The 23,974-nt window shown below is 41.9% G+C and overlaps 2 protein-coding genes across 3 annotated transcripts; both read left to right on the forward strand.

Moving 5' to 3' along the window:
- The first annotated feature begins 203 nt into the window (after positions 1-203).
- On the forward strand, positions 204-5,130 carry LOC117305777 (tubulin epsilon and delta complex protein 1-like). Its single transcript, XM_033790653.1, has 7 exons — positions 204-261; positions 1,377-1,529; positions 1,890-2,357; positions 2,833-2,931; positions 3,604-3,690; positions 4,020-4,202; positions 4,737-5,130. The coding sequence occupies exons 2-7, from the start codon at positions 1,395-1,397 to the stop codon at positions 5,061-5,063; spliced, it is 1,299 nt and encodes a 432-aa protein (XP_033646544.1). The 5' UTR covers positions 204-261; positions 1,377-1,394; the 3' UTR covers positions 5,064-5,130.
- Positions 5,131-8,622: 3,492 nt separating this feature from the next.
- LOC117305762 (cubilin-like) lies at positions 8,623-23,633 on the forward strand. 2 transcript variants are annotated; one of them, XM_033790636.1, is made up of 6 exons: positions 8,623-8,893; positions 10,938-11,004; positions 12,136-12,251; positions 13,000-16,162; positions 16,964-21,901; positions 23,128-23,633. In XM_033790636.1, exons 1-6 carry the CDS (start codon positions 8,765-8,767, stop codon positions 23,406-23,408), a joined length of 8,694 nt encoding a protein of 2,897 aa, XP_033646527.1. In that variant the 5' UTR covers positions 8,623-8,764; the 3' UTR covers positions 23,409-23,633. The 2 variants fall into 2 exon arrangements, with proteins under 2 accessions (XP_033646527.1, XP_033646526.1); XM_033790635.1 differs by having other exon boundaries at positions 13,000-21,901.
- The last annotated feature ends 341 nt before the right edge of the window (positions 23,634-23,974 follow it).

The following is a 23,974-nucleotide window of genomic DNA, read 5'->3' on the forward strand; positions in this document are numbered from 1 at the left end:
TTCGAGCACAATCATTTGATCCTAACAATATTAACTTTGGACCTCAAAAAAGTATGAATTTTTGTTTTCAACAGAGCGCTTATTGTAATACTCGGAGAGGGCCCCGCCCGCACCCGCGCCCACGCCCGCCCCTTTTTGACAGCCAGGGCCTAAAATAACTCTGCCAATGGAGGGCGCTCTTCAAGACACATGGATTTCGACAAATTTAGGCGACGATTTTAAAACAGTGACTTATTTTAGAGAAAAACTTCAGATAAGTTCGTAAGTATTACTTTACGGTTTGTGAATTTCTTGTTAGGTGTGACTTAGATAACATTGTGCTAGGAACAAAATAATCTATGAACGTGTACTTTGCGGTTGTTTGTCCCCACCTTCTTTGACCAAGCTTCGGTTCGTTCATTTTGTAATTTAGTTACTGAACTGAATACTGGGTGTTTATGCACACAGACAGTCGGTGACAGATGGTGACAGGTGTGGCGTATGGGAGCTCCATGGTGTAGGTAACAGTGTGTTGGAACCACCAGGGTCTATCCGCCCTTAAAAAATAGGCTTACTTAACTCCAAAACCACTGAATTGTTTTCTTACCCGAGTCTGAGAAGAAGGGTTACCATAGGCATATATAGTTTTTTTTTATAGATAGGCCTACATCCAGTAATATAAAGAGAGATAAATAACGCAACAGTTTGTAAACAACGGTAAATATTGGGCCGGTTTTGACTCGCAGTGACATGGAACTCCGCCATGTTTATGCTGTATGTGTGTGCGAGTGTAAGTTGTGCATCACTCCAATCAGTCAGTCATAGTCCATGGGCATAATAGGAAAAATCGCTCGGACTGATTCATTTCTGAAATTGGAGGAATGTGGTTTTCCTGAGTCTACTCTACTTACTAATACTATACTAAATAGGCCAAGTGAACTGGGGTTTTACTGTGACATCTGACTGAGGTTTTAAGTACGATAATCGCAGATCTCGACATTTTGTTATAATAAAATTCTGATCGCTTGATCTGTCACGTACCTGTCTGTATTAACCTCTATTGTTGTCAGTGTTTAATTTTGCCCTGTAAGTTGAGCTCTTCTTTCTGCTTGATGCAAGTTTTTTAACAGCTTTTGCAAACAGTATCAATCAGAAGTTAGGTTTTACCCATAATGATATGTGTGGGAAATGTAACCTCATTATTTCCCGAGTTCTGTGAAAAAAATCACCTAGGCATATGCAATTCTTTATCCCAAATGCAAGTTCATCATATCAGACTGTCAGAAGTATTTAGGGCCTGATGCAAGGTGGATTTTTAAAGCACTATTGATGGGCGTACTGGGCTTGAAAAATGCACAATAAATACATTTTCTTGTTTTATTTTTGTTCGTCACTAGAGGGCAGTCTATTAGATTATGGCATCCTCAAGGTCATCAGCCGGACGGCCGAGGGACGCCATCGGGTCTCTATGTCAACTCCTGAATCTTAAAGGAATTACCGGACTTACCCCAGAGATCTTCAGGCAGGCCAAGTTCAACAAACCAGAAGCTGTAAGTATATTCATGGTTCATAGTTCAATATATTTGACAACTGTCAACAGGGGCACGCTGCCTTTTACTCCTGGGGCTGAAACCGGGTTACCCCTCTACCATCCACTTGAAGCCTGACTGGTAGTGCAATACCGTCCCATCTTTTTCAAGCAGTTATGGATAATAGCCTTGCTCAAGGGTACAAGTTTCATGACCGGGATTCGAGCGAACACTCTGCTGCTGACGACACCAGAGCTGGGGTCCATTAGGACTCTTTCTCTGTACTGTAGTATAAAACGAAAGTGCTAGAGTCTGATGAGCTAGACCACTTGGCAACGATACCACAATAACTGATATATTAATTAAATTTTTTGTTTTTAGGTTGCTCCTTTATGGTCACTCCTTTACTCCCTCGCCCACTATAACACCCACAAGTGCATCCCATCTAAGAAAGACGCAACACGCCACGCAACACCAACTGACCTCATCTCCTCAACAAAGCACACCATGTGGGTAGAGGGTTATCGGTGTTACAAGCTATATCGCCTCCCAGATGACATGAGTGGGGGAAGTCGTGAGGTGCTTCTTGCATGCGCCTGGCTCTTGGCCAAGACGGATATCTTAGCTGATATCATTCTCGATGACAGGGCGATGGCGGTAGCCGACACGGCGCACCTACACCTTGAGGAGGTCGCGAAGGCCATGACGAGGACGAAAGGAGCTAGTCACTCGGGTGACACGCCGCTGAGTGACTGCGCTAAGAGGCTGGGGTGGATGGTCGGACGATGTAGAATGGCAATGAGGCGCTTATACGTCCAACAACAGGAATTTTGTAGCCTCACTCACCAGGTAAAATGTAGTCTCTTGTAAGTTTGAATACATTCGGGTTGACTGTGGGCTTTCTTTCCTGCCTTTCTTTCATCTCTGTGGACCTGGGGGCACTACTTAGTGGTAAGCGAATTTATGTGCTAACTATAGCAGAATAACCACAAAGCAATACACTAACACCATAATTGCTTCATCCTTCAGATAATCAGATGGGATGCAAAGCTGTATGTGTGTTGTTTAACACACGTAAAAGAACCCAGTACACCTTTCGTGTAGAGAAAAGGTTTACATGGTGTTTTAGTCTTATAATTAAAAACTGGAAAAAAACCATACAGTGAGATGCCTGTAAAGCTGTGTATAAGAATAAAATATTTTTCTCATTATTAGAACCTACCTACTAAAATTTAAATGTAAAAGTATGCACTCCTCAATTTGAAATTGTTTACTTTTTACAATGAATAACTAATGTGACTGTATTTCTTTTGTTTTATATCAGATTCACGTAGCAACCCAAGGATTAAGTGTTTCCATGGATACCTCGCATCTGTCGCCATTAGAAACCTTCATCACCAGGCATTCAGACCAACTCAAGACAGTAAGCGATTAATGGAACATTTTTGCTAGACCCAAATTTGTTTTGTTTGGTGGCGTAACTGCACAGAACTAACTTGTGCGCTTGTGGGTACTGTTTAGATGCATTCACCACTTGCTATCATATTGCAGACTGAGATACTTTATCTATCATTCAAAACCACATTGGATTTTATTCAATGGTCTAAGATGTTATCACCTTACAATAGCATATTGCAGGCTGTTCATTTTGGTTTTTACCCATACACTGATGTGTGTTAGCATTGTACACTCAGTACTTACCCGAGTTCTGTGAAAAAAAATTACAGGCATATAAAACTCGGGTGGGGTTCGAACCCACAACCTTTGCAATTCTAGAGCAGTGTCTTACCAAGTAGACCACATAATTATTGCATGCTGGTTAAGTTTATCTATCATTCAAAACTACTTATTGATATTGAATGGTCAGAAAGATGTGTCAGTGGGGTCCTTTGATTCCTAATTATTACTTCAATCTACTGAAATAAATATGACCCCCCCCCCTCTGTTGAGGGTTTCACTCCCACACTTAAGACTTCTACTTGTTGTCTTCTTTTCTTCATGCCTACTAGTTAAAGTGCCAAGAGCCTTTGTGTCTTTTTTGTTTCATCGTCATAATGAAATGAATAATAATTGACATTGGGTGATTTTCTTGCAGCATTATGACTTCTTAGAGACAGAGCAATCCAGACTTCACATCTGCATCCGATGGCAGGAGCAACAACAAACCTTCTGGCAATGGATGGTAGGTTGGATCTGTCATAGTAATAATACATATACCAGGCAACTTTTTTTCGCAACAAATAGTTTGAAAGATTTGAGCTGTGCTAAATACTTCTTTAATACAACTTTGGGGAAACATTTGCAGCAAAAACAGGGCTGTGACTTCAAAATTCTTAGCGCATTCGCAGGAAGTATAAACTGTGCTTTATTCCCTCTGCATTTTGGCGATATCTCAACCACGCGACCACCTTTTGAAATTAAATTTCACTGGTAAGTTTTATTGTATCATAGGGTTGAAACAATCAAACGGTGCCAAAAAACCAACGGTATACTTTGCTTTTAATCTTGCAGGAGAGTGTGCTAGACGCAAAGCTTCAAGACACGTCAGATGAACTAGAGGAAGAACAAGCTGATGATTCCACCAGACCTAATTCCTCATCGAGGTCAGGTGATCTCATGGAGATCCTTATCGATCTGGAAGGATGCACTCAGCAACTTGAATGCCTCGTTGACGATGATGGCTCTCCTGAAGATGTAAGATTATTAGGTTTTTCAATTTTTAAATATGAACTATTTCCGCTTTTTGTTAGCGTCTTAGATTGTGTATTTAGGGCTTATTCTTCCTGTGTGGACATAAATTGGCTCCGAATTTCCGCGATATTTCAAAATTGGGACCACCTTTTGAATCAAATTTTTGATCATGTTAGTTTTTGGAGGACCAAATGTAAACATCTACATTTATATCGGATTAAACCAATCAAATGGTTCCAAATACCAATATTTATTGAATTTTTTGGGGGCAGAAAAGGTGATATCTTTTTCCATAACCCTAGGACTTTGAGGTGAAATGTTGCTCAAAATGCATTGTACTATCCAAACCTGCTGTACTTCTTACCACATACATTTTTATTGCCAATAATTTTTACAGTAATTACTGTACCAAACGAATACAGACACTTACAGGGACAATTTTGTAATAAATGTGCCAATATGTTTTTTTCAAACAGGCTAGAGACACTTTAAGGGAACTTTTTTTCATGAATGTGCCATTGTGTTTTTTTCAAACAGGCTAGATACACCTCTATGTCCTTGATTGCAGAAGACGTCAGATCCAGACTCGCTCCACCTCCCACAGCAACTTCAACAAGACGACACTCTCATCAGACTACCAGGTTCCATCTCACAAGCAAACAATCTAAAGCGCCCTCTGCAGCTCAGAGTGAACCAATCGATAGAATCCATATCCAGGACGAGATCACGAGACTCTCGGCGGTCGTCGAGCAATTGAAAGTGGAGTTGGAGGACCTGAGGGAAGGCCATCGGTGTCGGATTGAGGACTTGACCTCTGTGCTCCCTGACGCTGTGTGTATTCCTCCCATGGGGTCATCAAGATGACATGACAGGCCCTCCGTCGATTCTACGTCCTAGACCGAGCCTTCTAGTGACCAAACTTAACCTGGCCACACTACCTGGGGCACATAGAGAATTAGACTGGCCCCTCGTCCTTACCCGCAAGGATGAGGACAGGTATTGGCTAATGTATACACATGTACATCGGATTTAACTGCAAATCTCATGAAGGCAATGTGAAATGATGCAAGGTCAAAGGCGATTATGTATGTGGGCTCAACAGCAGAATTCACAAGCCTCGAAGTGTGGCGTCAGGCTAACTGAGAATAAACCAACCAGATCTTGTCAGAGTGAACACCTCTGCTGAAAGAATTGATTTGTATGCAGTGCCAGTAAGAGTACCCCCAAAACTTATCAAGCTAACACCATTATGTGTACGAAAACCGCAGTCACCATGACACAAGTCCACATGAACTTTCTCCCTGATTACCCTGTATGGAAACAGTGTCAAGTTCACAACAAGGAGTGCCCTTAAGAGATCATGCATTCTTAGCGTCAGAGGGGGTGTTTAAGAACTCCAGAAGCCCTAATCGCAAATGAAACAAAATGTCAGCAGGGGAAACTCGATGATAACATGGGCGTCTGTAAAGTTTTGCAATAAGTATTTTCATTGTTAGTCAAGTGAAGGCAACATGAACAGCATCACCTGCCGTGTTATGGTCGGGTGGTCTAGCACACAGGACTCATGATCTGGTGGCCAAGTCATCAGGGTGTGGGTTTGAATCTCGGTCATGACACTGGTAACCATGAGCAGGACATTTAATTATAATTGCTTCTCGTCACCCAGGAGTAAATGGGTGAGGGCAGAGATGTTTTTTTTTATTGACTTAGTTTGGCGTGGTGCTTTATATTTGGCAGCACTGGCTATTATGTATACTCCCAGGGGAGATGAGACGGTTTAAGGAATGAAATGATTGGCCCAATAGCAGGGAAACAATATTTGAGTGCTATGGGCGTCACTGTGTGACAGCTTTGAGCACTTAACAAAAATTGTCTAGTAGTATCAACCATAAACATAGCAGCTGTTTGAAGGGAATAAAAATCTCTTTTACTCAGCAATATTTTGATAGGAAAATAATACATTCAAATTTCAAAAGCAAACTACTCAACTATTTAACCCAAAGGTCAGTTATATGAAGATTTGTTTTTTTCTTCACATAATTAGGAGTTCCAAAAACGTTTGTCACCATCCATTTATAATAACTAGCCAAACCTCACCAAATACTGGAATTCATGAATGGTTTTAAAACTGAAAACACCTCGGGCAAATCATTTTGATGAAACTACTTTGATAACTATGATCAATCCTGACTCTAACAAAACCCAACACCAAAGCTATTGGACTCTGATTATGGTGGTATGCCTGATCCCATGTAAGGCATGATCAGTTAAGTGGTGCAGTCCTCAGTCCAACACCATACAGTAACCCAACACCCGAATTGTTGGGACTATGATTATGGTGGTATGCCTGATCCCATGTGTCGCATAATCAGTTAACTAGTACAGTTCAGCACCCTACAGTGTTCCAACACCCAAAGTGTTGGACTCTGATTATGGTGGTATGCCTGATCACATGTAAATCATGATCAGTTTATTAGTGCAGTCCTCAGTCCAGCACCATACAGTAACCCGACACCCAAACTCTGATTATGGAGATTTGCCTGATCACATGTAAAGCATGATCGATTTACTGGTCCAGTCTTCAGTCCAACACCATACAGTAACTCAACACCCAAACTGTTGGACTGTTGTGGTTGTATGCCTGATCCCATGTAAACCATCATCAGTTTACTGGTCCAGTCTTCAGTCCAACACCATACAGTTACTCAACACCCAAACTGTTGGACTGTTGTGGTTGTATGCCTGATCCAATGTAAAGCATGATCGATTTACTGGTCCAGTCTTCAGTCCAACACCATACAGTTACTCAACACCCAAACTGTTGGACTGTTGTGGTTGTATGCCTGATCCAGTGTAAACCATCATCAGTTTACTGGTCCAGTCTTCAGTCCAACACCATACAGTTACTCAACACCCAAACTGTTGGACTCTGATCATGGTGGTATGCCTGATCACATGTAAAGCATGATCAGTTTACTGGTGCAGTCCAGAACCAAACAAAACATGCACTTTGATTGTCATGGCTTGGAGTTGCTTGAAGTTCATGCAGGAGCAAAAGAACTGAAGATTTTGTGGTCATTTTATAAAAAAATATCAATTTGAGGAAGATGGAGTGGAATTGTGAGGACTTACCCTGGGCCTGAGCAAACGTTCAAGGCATCAGAGCAACAACATAACAAATAGGTACTTGAATTTCCTTGAAAGATGGGATGGAGAAATCCTGGGTTCAAATCACACCCGAGTAGTATTCTTGAAAGTGTAAGGGTTAATTTTTTGTTGGGAGGGGGAGACGGGTGTCGTGCTTTCTTTACTACAATTGCAAACAGCTTTTTATTTATGAAGGCAAACAGCTTACAGATTTATAAACTATAAAGAGTATAAACTTTTTTTAATTTTTTTTATAAAATATTTGTTTATCATATTACATTCTTTTGGAAGGCGTACTTATGTTTTTTTTCATGGAGCACTGGGCATTTTGTTTGGGGGTTGTGGTATGTGCCCGAGTTTGTTACTGAGGACTGTATTCAAAAGGGTTTACCCCACCCAACGTTGTGGGTCCACTTCATGGCCTCTCTCATTTGTTTTTGTTTTTCTAAAGAAGGTCAACCTTAATTATATAAGAATATTGTTTAAAGTGTTTAACAGAAAAGGAACTGGTCCTTTATCCATATTGTGTAACTTAGTACGATGTTGAGCCGAGTTGAAACTGCACCTGCAAAATATAATTTTCAGACATCTGTTTTTTTTTTTTTTTTTAACATTATACAAATTCATGCATTTACGCTTTATATAGAGCATTCCTTTTTGAAGTCCATTTACCCTCAAAAGTTAACTGACATAAAGAGGATAGATGTCGTACAACTTTATCATTATTTCTCTCTTTTTTATTGGGGGGGGGGGTCCGAGTTTTGATAGGGCTGAATTAGAATTTTTGGAAGGGTGACCGTTTTGGGGGTGTTTTTTTATCTGGCCCTGGTAAAACTAGTAATAATGTTAATTGGAAACAAATGTCTATTTTGGAAAGACCAAACAAATGTCCTCGCTCAAGGAAAGAAAAAGAAACTAATTTAAGAAGTATTCGGATCGCGTATCTTTTATTTTGAACTGAAACCCTTTTCCGCATTTTCAATGGATTAAAAGTGAAGAACTTTTAAATACCATGGGGTGGTCTTGAATTTACAGGCGTTAATAACAAAAATGCTGGGGGGGGGGGGCTTCTAAATTTGGATCGAATAAAATTTGGTTGTTGCAGGTTGTTGGAAAAACCCTTTCTGGAAACCTTTTCTGAGAAGCTTAATTTAGGCCGTGTTGCATCACTACCAATAATACAACTACATACAAGAGAAACGGTTATGCAAATTCGCGTAAGTGTCTTTCAAATTGTGGAATTCGCGCATGCCTGTGGTGGTCGCTAAACGGCCTTTTCTACGCCCAGTAGACCGATGTTGGAAGTCTACTCGGGCACAACTTCGCATATTAGACTCGCAGAAATACCATTGTGACTGGATTTTTCCCCCCGTTTTCCTTCTGTAACCTGCAGGATTTTTCGACAATCTCGGGGAATAATGTGGACTAAAATCTTGACTTTCTGCGTGGTTTTATTGCTGTATGGAGGCCGTGTTCGTGGCAGTGAAGACGGCACACCAGGCGACCAGACAAGGGCCCTTCAGTTTCTCCGCAACGTTCTGTCGAAGGTGAGTTTAAGAAATGGTCCGTTCTCGCAGCCTTAAATGGACATCGGTGTTGAATTTTAAAATTATTATTGCCGTCGGTGTTTTTCATTCAGCCACTTCTTGGCTTCAAATCCAACCCCATGTGTTGTAATGAAAGCGTTCTGTTTTTTAATGAAAAATGGTTTAGTTAGCCATGCCGTTATAATGGTTTGAGAAGTCTATAGTTTAACTTTAATGATTTTTCAAACGGTGGGATTGTTATAAATTGAGTTCGTACGTGAATAAGACAAGTTTTGTACGTCTTTAAATTTTAAAGACACGTCCATGAAATAATCGAACCTTGCGCCCGACTTTGGTTTTGACAACGGTTCAGCTGGCGGGTTCTTTTGCGACATGTTTGTTCTTTCTCGTTTCTCCTTCCTTGGAGAACCAGCCTTCCTTTCTCAAATGACGGAGAATGAGACGGAGAATTGTCTTATACTTTCGTTTAAAAATTTAGGGGCCATCCAGAACATGGCTAATAATTAATCAATGAGATTTGTTTTCTCTCTTCGATGGGAGGTGGGCCAAAAGAAAAACCTGAAAATTGAAATTCATTAAAAAAAAAAAAAAAAAAAAAGAAATTCATTTCTGATTAATGTACACATAAAAGTTGTTTGTTTAAGCCAACATTTTTTATATTGAAAACACAAAACACTGATTAGAGACATTTGATCTAAAATATCTGTTCCGTTTGACGCATTACTTTGTTCTTCAAAATATAGATTTATTTGAAGTAATTAGATATTTAAAAATCGAAATATTATGGCCGGAGTGGGTAAAAAAAAAAAGTTTTTATTTGTTTTTAATTAACCATTAAAGGGCCAATGAGAGAGGGGGAAACAGTGACTTATACCACAATAATGCCTCAGTACAAGTCATAACTATGACGGAAACAGTGACTTATATCACAATAATGCCTCAGTACAAGTCATAATTATGACGGAAACAGTGACTTATATCACAATAATGCCTCAGTACAAGTCATAACTATGACGGAAACAGTGACTTATATCACAATAATGCCTCAGTACAAGTCATAACTATGACGGAAACAGTGACTTATATCACAATAATGCCTCAGTACAAGTCATAACTATGACGGAAACAGTGACTTATATCACAATAATGCCTCAGTACAAGTCATAACTATGACGGAAACAGTGACTTATATCACAATAATGCCTCAGTACAAGTCATAACTATGACGGAAACAGTGACTTATATCACAATAATGCCTCAGTACAAGTCATAACTATGACGGAAACAGTGACTTATATCACAATAATGCCTCAGTACAAGTCATAATTATGACGGAAACAGTGACTTATATCACAATAATGCCTCAGTACAAGTCATAATTATGACAGGTTCATTCTTAAAAGACAACACTTGTAAATGAAATTGCATAAAATAAGACTTCTATGACTTTATTGGAGCATTTCATCAGGAGCTTACTTTAGGAAATGGTAATTTTTAATGTCATATTGACTCTTAATTTCCTTTTTGCCCTTGGACACGTTGCCTTGGATCAGGCGAGTTGGTCTCTTAAAAGTGTTTGAATCCGTTATTAAATGCATATGGTTAGATAGATAATTTATAAGCAGAGTATAATAATCCACAAAAACATGCCTCAAAATTGCACGGTTTTCTTTTCTTTATAGGTCACGAACTAACACAGTCAGCCATTGTATGGAGTCAAAACTTTGACTCCACGAAATGGCCCACCGTGTTTGTTCTAACATAAAAGGAAAACTGCAATTTCGAGGCATGTTTGTGTAGATCATTATATTCTGCTTTTAAATTATCTATCTAACCATATGCATTTCATAAAAAACGCTTTTCAACGACCAACTAGACTGATCCAAGGCAACATGTCCCTTTAATTCCCTTAAAAAGAGAGGGTATACTTTTGGTAATTTAAAACTTAAGACTGCATTAGTTTCTGCAAATGTGGGTATCTTTTTGTGTTTTCTGTGTGCTCGTCTATAATTCTTCTTTTTTTGATATCTTTGCTATTTTCCAGGACTCCCAGCAGTCACAAATTTTCAAGAAACTTGCTCTCGGTCGGTCCCGCAGGGATGCAGAAAAAGGTAAGAAGAAGAAAAATGTGTGAAGTTATAAAGTACAGCAAAGTTTAGAGGAATGACAAATCATAGATTTTTTAAAAGGTTTTGTTTTAGACTCGCCCCTCCCTAAATTTTTGTAACATACATTCTATAAAGTGGGGTGTCGTGGCCAGGCAGTCTAGGGCGATAGACTTAAGTTCTGTACGTTTAAAGAATGTGGGTTTCGATCCTTGCCTCATCTGCCACGACACTTGTGTCTTTGAACAAGGAATGTTACCATAAGTACAAATGGTTTCCTGTCCCAGGGAAATATAAATATTCTAGGTCCTTAAAGAAACACTTTGCCTTGGATCTGTCGAGTTGGTCTTTGAAAAGCGTTTGAAACCGCTTCAAAGTGTGGGTTCGAGTCCCAGTCGTGACACCTGTGTCCATAAGACACTGGACACTATTGGTATTTGTCAAAGACTAGTCTTCTCACTTGGTGTATCTCAAAATAGACATAAAATAACAAACCTGTGAAAATTTGAGCTCAATCAGTCGTCAAAGTTGCGAGATAATAATGAAAGAAAAACCACCCTTGTCACACGAAGTTGTGTGCTTTCAGATGCTTGATTTCGAGACCTCAAATTCTAAAACTGAAGTCTCAAAATCAAATTTGTGGAAAATTACTTCTTTATCGAAAACTACGTTACTTCAGAGGGAACTGTTTCTCACAGTGTATTATACTATCAACAACTCCTCATTACTCGTTACCAAGTAAGGTTTTATGCTAATAATTATTTTGAGTAAAAACCAATAGTGTCCACTGCCTTTAAGCAAGACACTTAACCATTACTTCATCTTTGGATGGGATGTTAAGTCGATGGTCTCGCGTGTTGTGTAAAACACATACAAGAAACCAGTGCACTTATCGAAAAGAGAAGAAGCTCGCCCTGGTGTTCCTGGTTTGATTGGCAGCATATTGCGCCACAGCAACTTGTAAACCATTACATGATGCTATAAAGGAATAGGTTTCATACTTCAAAACGTAGCTCCACATACCTTGCAGGACAAAATACTGAGCGCTTTGGTACGCCCCTAGGGACGTGATAAAGCACTATATAAAAACCTAGTATTAATATTTCTATTATTATTACTACATTGTTTCGTTCTCAGAATGTGGTGGAACAGTCCAAGTTGAAGTGGGATCTTTCCAGTCTCCTGGCTTCCCAAGAGGGTATGCTCAAGACCTCCTCTGTGTATGGACAATACAAGCTCCAGCTTCAAAACAGGTATGCCATAAGGAACCACTCATCAAATTTATTTCAAATATCAATTAATATACCACAAGGGAAACTGACTATAGGATTTGAAACTTTGCATGGTGGAAGTTTAACTAAGAGAGGTTTGCGGTAACACCATGTGACTATCTCTTTTGAGTAGTGTTGGCTCTGAAAAGAACCAGTGGTTAAACACTCTACGTTTCGATCAGTATGCTGAAGAACGTCTTCAGGAGAACGCAATTAGGTATTCACATGGTGTTACCGCAAACCTCTCTTAGGAAACTGACCAGGAATTTTTTTTTAATATTTTGGGATTCAACAAAGACAACTTTACTAGATCAGGACTCTAAACCGATGACCTCTGGTTTAACATTCCAGCGCTTTACCAACTGAGCTATCTAGCCCTATTGTCTCTCTCACTACTGTGTCAACTTGTTCGAAGCCATGCAACTGTTAGCTGTCAGGTTGCCAGGAATCACACCCAAATTTACAATACAACCATTTTTAGATGCGGCAGCCAGGGGATCACCGTTAGGGGAATTAGACTTTTGGTGTTGACAAAACAGATATCCACAAGGATATTGACGAGCAAGTTGGTTTGAGTTCTGTGAAAAATAACTACAGGCATAACATTCATAGGACTTGGGGAAAGTACTGAATATTCAGTGCTTTATACACACATTTGTGTAAACCCAAATAATATTCTTTATTTAACTTCTATCTACGTAACATTGGTTCTTCTTTCTTCCCATCACAGGTGCTGCTCCGCTTCATGTCGTTCGATGTCAAAGGGGGCTCTAGAGGTGTCTGCAACCCGGGAGAGGATTACGTCATGATGCGAGACGGCTCAAGAACGGGAAAGAACCTCGGGATATTCTGCAACGCTTTAATGTCAGAATCGCCCTTGCCGTCAGCTATTCTTTCCGTCACCAATGAAGTTTGGATCATCTTCCACACAAACCGCAGAGACGAAGGGAAAGGTTTCCTACTCAGCATCCAGGCTGTGACCTCGGTGAAATTCTCGGATTACATTGCCGATCAGATAACCTTTGAACCAAGTACAGAGGCTGAGTCATCCTCGGCAGGAAGACCATCAACGGAAGTCATTGAGACCACCAAAGCACCTACAACATTGCTGCGTCGATTATCTGTTAATCCAGCAACCACCTTTCCTTTTACTCAAGAGAGTGATCAACTAACAATCGCACCAGGAGACAAATTTTCTTTTGAATCAGTTGCAATTGGTAATCCCCAATTGGGCACTTCTTTTTTCGGAAATAGCATGGGCTCTTTTGTAGGCTACACAAATCCACCTCCATCGGATACGCCTACGACTGTGACTGACCTCATCACACACCCTGATTTAACACAGACCCTCCCTAAAGACACAACTGATAGCAGAAGTCAACCACAAAGCACCTCTCAGTTACAAACAGTATCATCAACTGATGGGGTAACTTCACATCATGAACTTCAAACTGGGCAGCCTATAATGCAATCAAAAGAGCAATCTACAGTCTTAACCAAAAGTTTTGGTGTAACGAACAAACAACAAGAGGCTACTGAAACTGAACTGCTACCCGTCGCCCAAACCGAACTAAAGTTTCTTACTGGAACTGAGCAGATATATCTACTTCAATCTGATGAAGAATCTGTAAGTCTGCCTGACTTGCAACAAGCAACTGGAGTTACGCTGCTACCTGTTACTGAGCCTGAACAATACACTGTGACTCAAGTTAGAGACGTTTCTGATGCTAAACAGCCGTCCGTCTCTAATACAGATTCAGTAACTAAGTCTTGGCAACAGTTTGTGACTCAAATTGAAGAGCTTCCAGTCACTGAAGTTAAACAGGAACCTTTAACTAAACCTGATGAGCTACAACCTTCAACAAGATCACTACCTACGGAACAAGAAACAATAACTCTAACAAAACAACTCCTCTCTACCTCCAATCTGATACCAACAACACAGCCTGGTCCACAAATTGTTACTCAAACTGGAGAACTTACCAATCTGAATGGATTACAGGAACTAACAAGCTCTTGGCAACAAATTATAAGTCAAACAGTAAAGCTGCAAACTCATGCCAAACAGCAACCAGTTACTAAATCAAATGGACCCCAGCTCGTAACAATGCTTTTGAAAGAGATAACTGTTCCAACTATACAACCATCAGTGAGTGAAATAGATAATCAAGAACCTGGTATTCAAACTGGAAAACAAGTTGGAACTGAGTCCTACAAAACTCAAAGTTTAACTATGGCCAAAACAGATGTTCAGCAGCCTGTTACTCCAGCTGAACAACTTCTGACTGAGATCTATGAACTACAACCTGTAACCATGAGAAGGCAGCAATCTGATTCACCGACTGGACCACTTGATCCACTAACAGACAAACCTCAGTATTTAACCGAACCGGATGAAAGTTGGATCAGAACTGAACAAGACATCGCTACTCAGACTGATGCTGGCGATATTGGAACTCAACAGCCCACTGAAATGTTCACTTATCAAGAGCAAGGTTCTACTGCAGAATACCAACCCATAAGCACAACAGAAGTCATAGTTTCCAATGAGCCGAAAGAAACAATCTCCCAGCAGCATCTCCCCTCTTCAGCCAAGTCAGCATCCACTACTGAACAGCACCTTGATGTTAAAACACAATGGCAAGCCCTCACCACAGAACAGCGCAGACCTACAACAGATCCAGAAGCTGATAGACAGGTCACTGTTCCTCCATCAGTTCCTCCAACTCTACCACCGCCTCCTCCATCTCTACCACCACTGCTTCCAACTCTTCCACGTCTAACACCACTGCTTCCATCGCCACCACCTCCCTTCTCCTTCCCAGATATTACCCCGGAACCGGGTTTCCCCTCAAAGGAATTTGACCACCCTCTCACTCAGTCTCTGTCCCAAGTATTTAACACTTTGGTCAATGTGAACTTACATGATAGAAAGAGCATAATACAGGCCTGCCAGAATCTGAACGAGACGATGAATGAAACGCTGGAATCCTTCAAGTCTCTACCACGGCTGGTACAGGGTTTAGAATACACTAAATCATTACTCACAGCAAGCCTTCCAGTTGAGATGCTCAGTGTCAACTTCTCAGGAGATGCAGCTCTTGATAATCCGCAGTTGTTCCAATTTCTGCTCATACAGAGTTTGGAAGACGGCGTTTCAGAGATTATAACACAGGCCAGTCAGTTCTTGAATTACACCATTCAGAATGTTTCCCGCATCCAGTCTGATATACCTGAAGCATCATGCATTCGAGGTTACTCCCAGCAGCTTCTGAATGCTCTACAAAGAGACACGAGTATCACTGGAAGCCTTGCCTTAGTTAATGAGGTGTTTAACGACCTGTTCGGAGTTAATATCACTAAAAAACTTCCGCCTAGAGTTGATGATTACCAACCTGACTTAGCTCCGGACGAAGAGCCCTGGGACTTTAATCAGGTGATCACCAACCCCTCGGGTGAGCTTCAATCCCCAAACTATCCCGATGCATACCCCATGGGTGTTCGCTATCGTTGGAACATCACAGCTAGACCACACGGATTAATCTCTCTCAATTTCACCCATTTTGATCTGGATTCAGCACTGATAGATAATCAATGTGACAGCCGATATGCACATATTACAGTTGTTGATGGATCTGGTCTAGAAACTGAAAGGAAACATGTGTATTGCGGTCAAGAAGTACCTGAACAAATAGTGTCATCTTCAAACTTGCTTATTGTGATGTTTATAAGTAGTTATGGATATGGTACAGGGTTCCATGCTGATTTTGCTATGCATAAACTGGGCGATTTTGGGGGTTACCAGTATTCAAAAACAGTGGTGCCTGATCGTGTGTGTGGAGGTGTTTTGACTCAACGGAGAGGTAGTATAAAGTCGCCAAACTACCCTGGAGATTTTGAAACCAGTGTTGATTGCCAATGGATTGTAACAGTAGAAGCTGGACTAACCATCTCCCTCAATTTTACCGATTTCAACTTGGACTCGTTTCCAGTCGACAATTGGTGCAGTGAAAGCTACGCTCATGTGAAAGTAGATGACGGAAGCCATGGGAGTAGTCGTGTGTACTGTGGGCAAGAACTTCCACCACTTTTCATATCGTCGACAAATTCTATAACCATCTCATTTGTTGGTATGTATGGTTCTGGTGGAAAGTTCTTCGCATTCTACGAAGCTATCAAGCAAGATTCAAAGCCCCTCTTAACATCAAGTCCAGATGTTCCATCAACAGAACCAGTGCACCCCTGTGGAGGAAACCTGGAGGACTCAACAGGCGTCATTCAGTCACCAAACTACCCTGGAGATTTTGAAACCAGTGTTGATTGCCAGTGGATTGTAACAGTAGACTCTGGACTAATCATCTCCCTCAATTTCACTGATTTCAACTTGGATTCTTTTCCAGTCGACACCTGGTGCAGTGAGAGCTACGCCCATGTGAAAGTAATTGATGGAAGCCATGGGAGTAGTCATGTGTTCTGCGGCCAAGAGGTTCCACCATATTTTATCTCGACAACAAATACAATAAGCATCTCCTTTGTTAGTATGTTTGGTTACGGTGGAAGGTTCCACGCATTCTACAAAGCTATCAAGCAAGATTCAAAGCACCTCGTAACAGCAATAACAGAACCACAGCACCCCTGTGGAGGAAACCTGGAGGACTCAACAGGCGTCATTCAGTCACCAAACTACCCTGGAAATTTTGAAACCAGTGTTGATTGCCAATGGATTGTAACAGTAGAAGCTGGACTAACCATCTCCCTCAATTTCACTGATTTAAACTTGGACTCTTTTCCAGTCGACAACTGGTGCAGTGAAAGCTACACTCACGTGAAAGTTATAGATGGTATCCATGGGAGTAGTCATGTGTTCTGTGGGCAAGAGGTCCCGCCACTCTTCATCTCATCAACCAACACATTAACAGTAACTTTTGTTAGTATGTACGGATACGGCGGAAGGTTCCATGCAGTTTACACAGCTCTTCTGCAAGACCGAATCAAGCCAACGGAATCAGTGTGCGGAGGGAATTTCAACAAGACAAGAGGTGTCATTCAGTTGCCAGACCACTTGGAAGGAGAGTTTGAAATGGGTTTGCGCTGCCAGTGGAACATTACAGTGGACATCACTGAGGTCATCTCCTTTATTTTCACCGAGTTCAACTTAGATTCTCTCCCCATTGACGACAAATGTAACGAGGGTTATGCCCATGTTAAGGTAGTGGAAGGCTCGGGAAAGAGCAACATCTACTGTGGACAAGAGATACCTCTGTCATTCATCACCACCACAAATACGCTTCTTGTTGTTTTTGATAGTTCATATGGATACAGCGATCGCTTTCGAGCAGTTTATCGTGCTTACCAAGTGTATGATAGTGGCTCAGGAGACCCTAAGCTGGGTATTGAGCCTTCCTCTATGTCAGTAACCGAACCTTTGTGCGGGGGATCGTTCAACCAGCCAAGTGGTAGCATTCAGCTACCGGAGCAGACCAGCGATAACTGCAGGTGGAACATAACGGTTGAATCTGGATGGATTATTCTCCTAACTTTCACAACGTTCGATATTGATTCCTACACGGTGGACGGACAGTGTGACGAGAACTACGCTCATGTCAAAGTGACGGATCAGCAGTCGTCGAACATTTTCTGTGGCCAAAATGTCCCGCCTCAAGTCACTTCCAGATCGAGAACACTGATTGTGGACTATGTTGGGGTGTATGGTTATGGGGAAGGTTTTGAGGCATCTTACGTCATACGAGATGCTGATTTTGCGACGCTTGAGGCCAGCCAAGTTACAGATGCTGTTTCTTCCCCATCCGCATCGACCCAGGCACAAATACTAACTGATGAGACTTTGTATCAGTGTGGTGAAGACCTCAATCTACCATATGGGACAATTCAATCTCCTTCCTACTTGGGTGACCAAGCCACTGGTGGGAGAACTTGCAGATGGACCATCACAGTGGGAGACAACTTACTGATTCAGCTTGCCTTTACAGACTTTAATCTAGATTCAATGGCCATAAACGGTGAGTGTGACCAACGGTACGACTATCTCAAAATAGTAGACGGCGAGACACAAGTTGGCAGCTCTGAGTTTGTTTATTGTGGTCAGGATATCCCAAACATTTACGTGTCGTCATCCAACGATCTGATTGTAATTTTCTACACCAGTTATGGATACAGTGGTGGTTTCACTGCCGAATACAAAGTCGTTGAGCCGGACAAGATCCTACCTAATACGTTCTCACCTTCCACATCCAAGTCAACACAGGCACATCTAACTGATGAGTCTTCGTATAAGTGTGGAGGAGACCTCAACCTACCATATGGGACAATTCAATCTCCTTCCTACTCTGGTGACCAAGCCACTGGTGGCAGAACTTGCAGATGGACCATCACAGTGGGAGACAACTTGCTAATTCAGCTTGCCTTTACAGACTTTAATCTAGATTCAATGTCCATAAACGGCGAGTGTGACCAACGGTACGACTATCTCAAGATAGTAGACGGCGAGACTAAGGAGTTTTTATATTGCGGCCAGGATATCCCAAACATTTACGTGTCGTCATCCAACTATCTGATTGTAATCTTCTACACCAGTTATGGATACAGTGGCGGTTTCACTGCCGAATACTCAGTCATGGAGCCAGACAGCATATTAACCAATACCTTATCACCTTCGACATCCAAGTTGCCATCGGCTGTTGAACCTCATGAGTGTGGTGGAGATATTTCAACACCTACCGGGGAAATCAAATCTCCAAACCCTGGTGATTACACCACTGGTGTTAACTGCGTATGGAAAATCACTTTGGATGCTAGCTCAAAGGTTGTACTGAGGTTCACGGTTTTCAATGTAGATTCTATGCCTGTTGATAATGAATGTGACACAAGATACGCTCATGTACTTGTAGTTGATGGCAGCAGTGAAGAGACAAGTCCAAAACATGTCTACTGTGGTCAAGATCTTCCAGAGGACTTTGTGTCAACCAGTAATTCATTAATCATCGCTTTCATCAGTCAATATGGCTATGGGGGAAGATTCAAAGCAGGTTACTCTCCACTCGAATTGGAAGACGACTACCTCATACTCCTTCCGTCAACTTCAATTCCATCCATTCTAGGCTGTGGTGGTATTCTGGACTCTCCTGATGGTGTAATACAATCCCCAGATTTATCCACAATGGAAAGGACTCAAAGCATAAACTGCAAATGGTACATAGAGCTGCAGGAGGCTGGCACCATCACCATTGTCTTTGAATACTTTGACTTGGATTCTGTTTTATTTGAGAACGGATGTGAGGAGATGTATGCCAACTTAAAGATCATCGACACAAGTACCGGTGTGTCTCAGGTGTACTGTGGTCAGGAAGTACCCCCAAGCTTTGTAGCATCAACTAATGAACTGTTGATCGTCTTCAGTGGATTGTATGGGTTTAGTCGAGGCTTCCGTGCAGAGTATCACTCTACTCAACCTCTTCTAAGTGTTGACCCAACAACTGTTTCTGTTTTACCAACATCTGTTTCAGCTGTAGAAAGCCAGCTTCCAGCCTGCGGCAGTATTCTAAGAGAAGACTATGCTGAATTTTCAACCCCAGGCTATCCTAACTTGTACCCTTTCAATACCATTTGCTCATGGCATATCTTTGTCGATAGCACGCACTTCATCGCCCTCAAGTTTCTTGACTTTGATATTGACAATCCCATGGTGCAACCGGATTGCTCTATTCACTACTCATACGTCAGAGTCAGCTACCAAGGAGAAAGCGGCATCCAGGAAACCCATCTCCTCTGTGGAAGTGAACTGCCTGAAATATTGAAAATGAGAACGCATTCGGCGGTGGTGTATTTCAAAAGTAACCTTGGTATGGGACAAGGTTTTAAAGCTTCATATCAAGCATACAGTCAATCCAGCAGTGATGTTTGGGCAACCGCAATACCACCTGCTACTGTAAGTGTTATATCCCCCTTGGTCTTAATTGCACAATCTGGACAGATTCTCTCACCAAACTACCCAGTGCAGTTCCCGCACAATGTGGACAAACTATGGATCATCAGACCAGCTCGTCAGACATTCATCACTCTCATCTTTGAAGATATCGACTTTGATGCAATAACTGGTGAGAGCGGACAATGCAATACATTGTACACCAATGTGGCCCTCACTACCTTCAACATCGACAGAGGATACTCAGAATTTCTCATCTGCTCAAATCAAATGACGACCGCTGTGTATTCGTACGGTGAGCTTAAACTGGCGTTCCATAGCACCTATGGCATTGGTCGTGGATTTAGAGCAACATACTCGTCTGACATTCGTTTTGGAGATTTTGGGTTTGTCACCGAAGAACCAGATACACCAACACCTATACAAAGCCAATCTACCTATAAGGAATATGTCATGAATACCCGGAATCCCATAGTGGAGATCACAGATGGGTGCCTGTATACCCTGACACAAAGCAGAGGTCACTTTTCGTCGCCAGACTACCCCAGTATGTATCCACAGGAGGTAGTGTGTCAGTGGATCATGCTTGCTCCTAGTGGTTGGCTTGTACGTCTGGACTTCTCCCAATTCCTACTGGACTCTGACGACTCTCCTCCTTGTGATACTAAATACTCCCACCTTGTCATCACCACTTCTGACGCCTATGGTGGGAGAGACTACACTTACTGTGGTCAACAGCTACCGCCCAGAATCATCTCTCCAACTAACAGGTTGGTTGTGACTTTCAGAAGCATGTTTGGTATAGACTTTGGATTTGTTGCGGCCTATCAATTCATCAGTGCGGAGACATATCAAGGATCTTTCGGCCCAGTTTTCATTGACAGAGACGGAAATACAGGTCATGGGTCAGATGCTGAGAAAACAACATCACCCATGAGCTCTCAGGAAGAGGACAGTGCTGCTCGGGTTACTGAAGGCAGTCTTATTGGTGATACTCCTTGTGAACGAGTTTTCAGTAATCCTGAAGGAGTCATCCGCTCGCCGTACTTCCCTCAGGGTATGCCTCAAGGAGAAGAATGTACATGGACCATCACTGTACCAGGAGAGAAAGGAATTCATCTGTCTTTCCTGGACTTTTACCTGGATGACTACGAGGTTGACACATCCACTTGTTCTGAAGATTCTGCCTCGGTTAGTGTTTTAATGGATGGCAGTCTCTATGAGTTTTGCGGGAACGTCCCACCGTCTCCTCTCATCTCAACTGGAAACTCTATCATCGTCGAGCTTAAGACAATGTCAGGAAATGGTCCAGGCTTCAGGATGCACTTCATCGATGCCAGCCTAGTGTCTGCCGACTCGGTAACATCCCATAAGACTGGAGACATCACGGAATCAGGTACTTCAGGAGTAGACTTCCGATTTCTTGGAGACGATGGCATGACTGTCCCGCCCAATGGTGACAAGAGGGATTTCACGCAACCTGATAGGGAGCGGGTCAACGTGCCAGTTCCGCAGTCAGATGACCCTTCAGCCATAACTGCTTCAACTCCGGTGTCAGGTGTGGAAGATGAGGTGGGGTCGACGGGTACCATCAACACGACGACCGTCAACAAGGACAACATGGAAACCTTGTCAGGGTATACCTCAGTAGCTAAGACAACTGGCACTGCAAGTACAGCTGATGCAGGAGGTAAATTTTCATCTCTCATTTATTTGTAGTTTATACTTTCTGCGAATGCTACAGCAAAACAAATGTTTACGCCACAGCCCTGTTTTTGCTGTGAATGTTTTGCAGGAGTTGAGCACATTTTCACTGATGCGAATAATTTGTTGCGAATTTGTGATGTCAAAGTTCGTATGGCCTTTGCATTCGCAGAAAGTATGAACCTGGCTTAACTAGCGTCATACTTCGAAGAGGGCCTGGTTATTGCCAGAGTGCCTCTTTAAATCCTCTGCATAATAGGACTATCAGTCTCTCTCTACAAGGCGCTATTTACCCCCAAAAAGGCAGGCGTGATAGTCTCCCTACTCTAGTCTGATATCAGATTTGTTTGCCCATGGGAAAAAAACAAACAAATTTGTGGTTGAATAGAATGAAAAGTTCATTGAAGCCTGCACCATATTTTCCAAAGTTTCTGTCTTAAAAGATGTATTTGAATGATGAAACACAAGCAAATGTCAGCTTTGGAGCTGAGAGTGGGAAAACTTGCAAGGTGCAGGAATTACTAAGGTTGGTGATGCAATAACTCTAATTGAATAGGCTGCAATATGTGTTCATTATAACAATAATATTAGAGGTCCTATAATTTCTCTTGTAAGGTAGCATTGAATCAAACTTTCATGCGTAAGTTAGATTTGGATAATGTCTGAGACAATGATTTGCTTTACTCATATGTTCCCACTTGAATTTGAATTTGTGCCATACACATGTATTTGCAAGTTTCCAGTCTTAAGCAAAAGCTTGCCCCGAATCATCTGACATGAAAACTGCCTCTGCTTAGTCTGATGTATTCTGAATTCAAACTTAGGTAGTGAATTGTGACTAAGCAGATCATTTTGCCAGACACGATTCAAATCTCACTCACAAATGGCTGATTAACCCACCCATTATACGGACCAAACAGGGCCCAATTTCATGACTATATTACCGTGAGCACAGAATTGGCACTTACGGAAGCAGGGAATTATGTGCTTACGGCAAGCGTATTTCATGGGTTATGGCAAATTTTGGCTTCTGCGCGTGCGTACTCAACGTTACTGCGCGAAATTCGGCACTTGCACGTAAGCGGGGAATCGTGATCGTAAGCGCAGAATTCAGCGGTAAGTAGAGCTATGAACTTGGGCCCTGGTCCATCACTATGTTAAGTGCGTAATATTTTTTCAAAAGCTCTTTGTGTGTGTGTTTTGCCCACTCAGATGTACTGACCAGCCACCAGCTTCGCGTCACAGCGATTGTCTGCGGCAGTGTGTCCTTCATTCTTTTCTTTCTACTCATCCTCCTCACTACCATCTGCATATACAAGAGACGTAGGCGTCACTCCAGCAAAACTGTCAACATGGGACAATCAGAGAAGAACTACTGGCAGAACTACAAGTCCTGGGCCCGGGAGTACACCGGCGGTCCGAACAAGCTAGAGGTGGCTGATGAGGAGGGGGTGGAAGCAGTACCAATTCCAGAACAGGAGAGGTTGGTTTGATGGTGACTGTTCTCAGGCACTCTTGGCTGCAGTAGCTAATTTCATGGCTCTGCTTAGCACCGAATTATGCACTTATGATCACCGCTCTCCACTTACTGCGCAAGCGCCAAATTTATGTGCTAGCTGTGTAAGCAAAGAATGCACACGCACAAGCAACAATTTCCTGCTTACGCATGAAATTTGCTTGATGTTAGTGCGGAATTCCCTGCTATTGTAAGTGCTGATTCTTTGATCAATCCTCTGTTCAGGGTGGTGACTTTCATTAGGCAGTTCTAACCAATTTTTTGGCGACTTTGCTCCAATGTCATGTTAAGTTTTTTGATGCACTCGTTTTCCAAAAGATGGAAAAAGTTACAAGTACCTTTACCTCATGTAATTGTGTAAAATATCATTTCATTTGATACTCTTTACATCATGATGTCATCAGATTTCACAAAGAAATGGGTCTGTTATTCCAAAGAGGAAATTGTTCGCACCCTGTCAAAAGGTCAAATTCAATCTCTGTCTATAAACTCTACCAATTGGAAAAGTGAGTGTGCCACAAAGCTAAATTTGACATTTGAGCC

Source organism: Asterias rubens, unplaced genomic scaffold (assembly GCF_902459465.1).
Source record: "Asterias rubens unplaced genomic scaffold, eAstRub1.3, whole genome shotgun sequence".
Classification (NCBI taxonomy): domain Eukaryota; kingdom Metazoa; phylum Echinodermata; class Asteroidea; order Forcipulatida; family Asteriidae; genus Asterias; species Asterias rubens.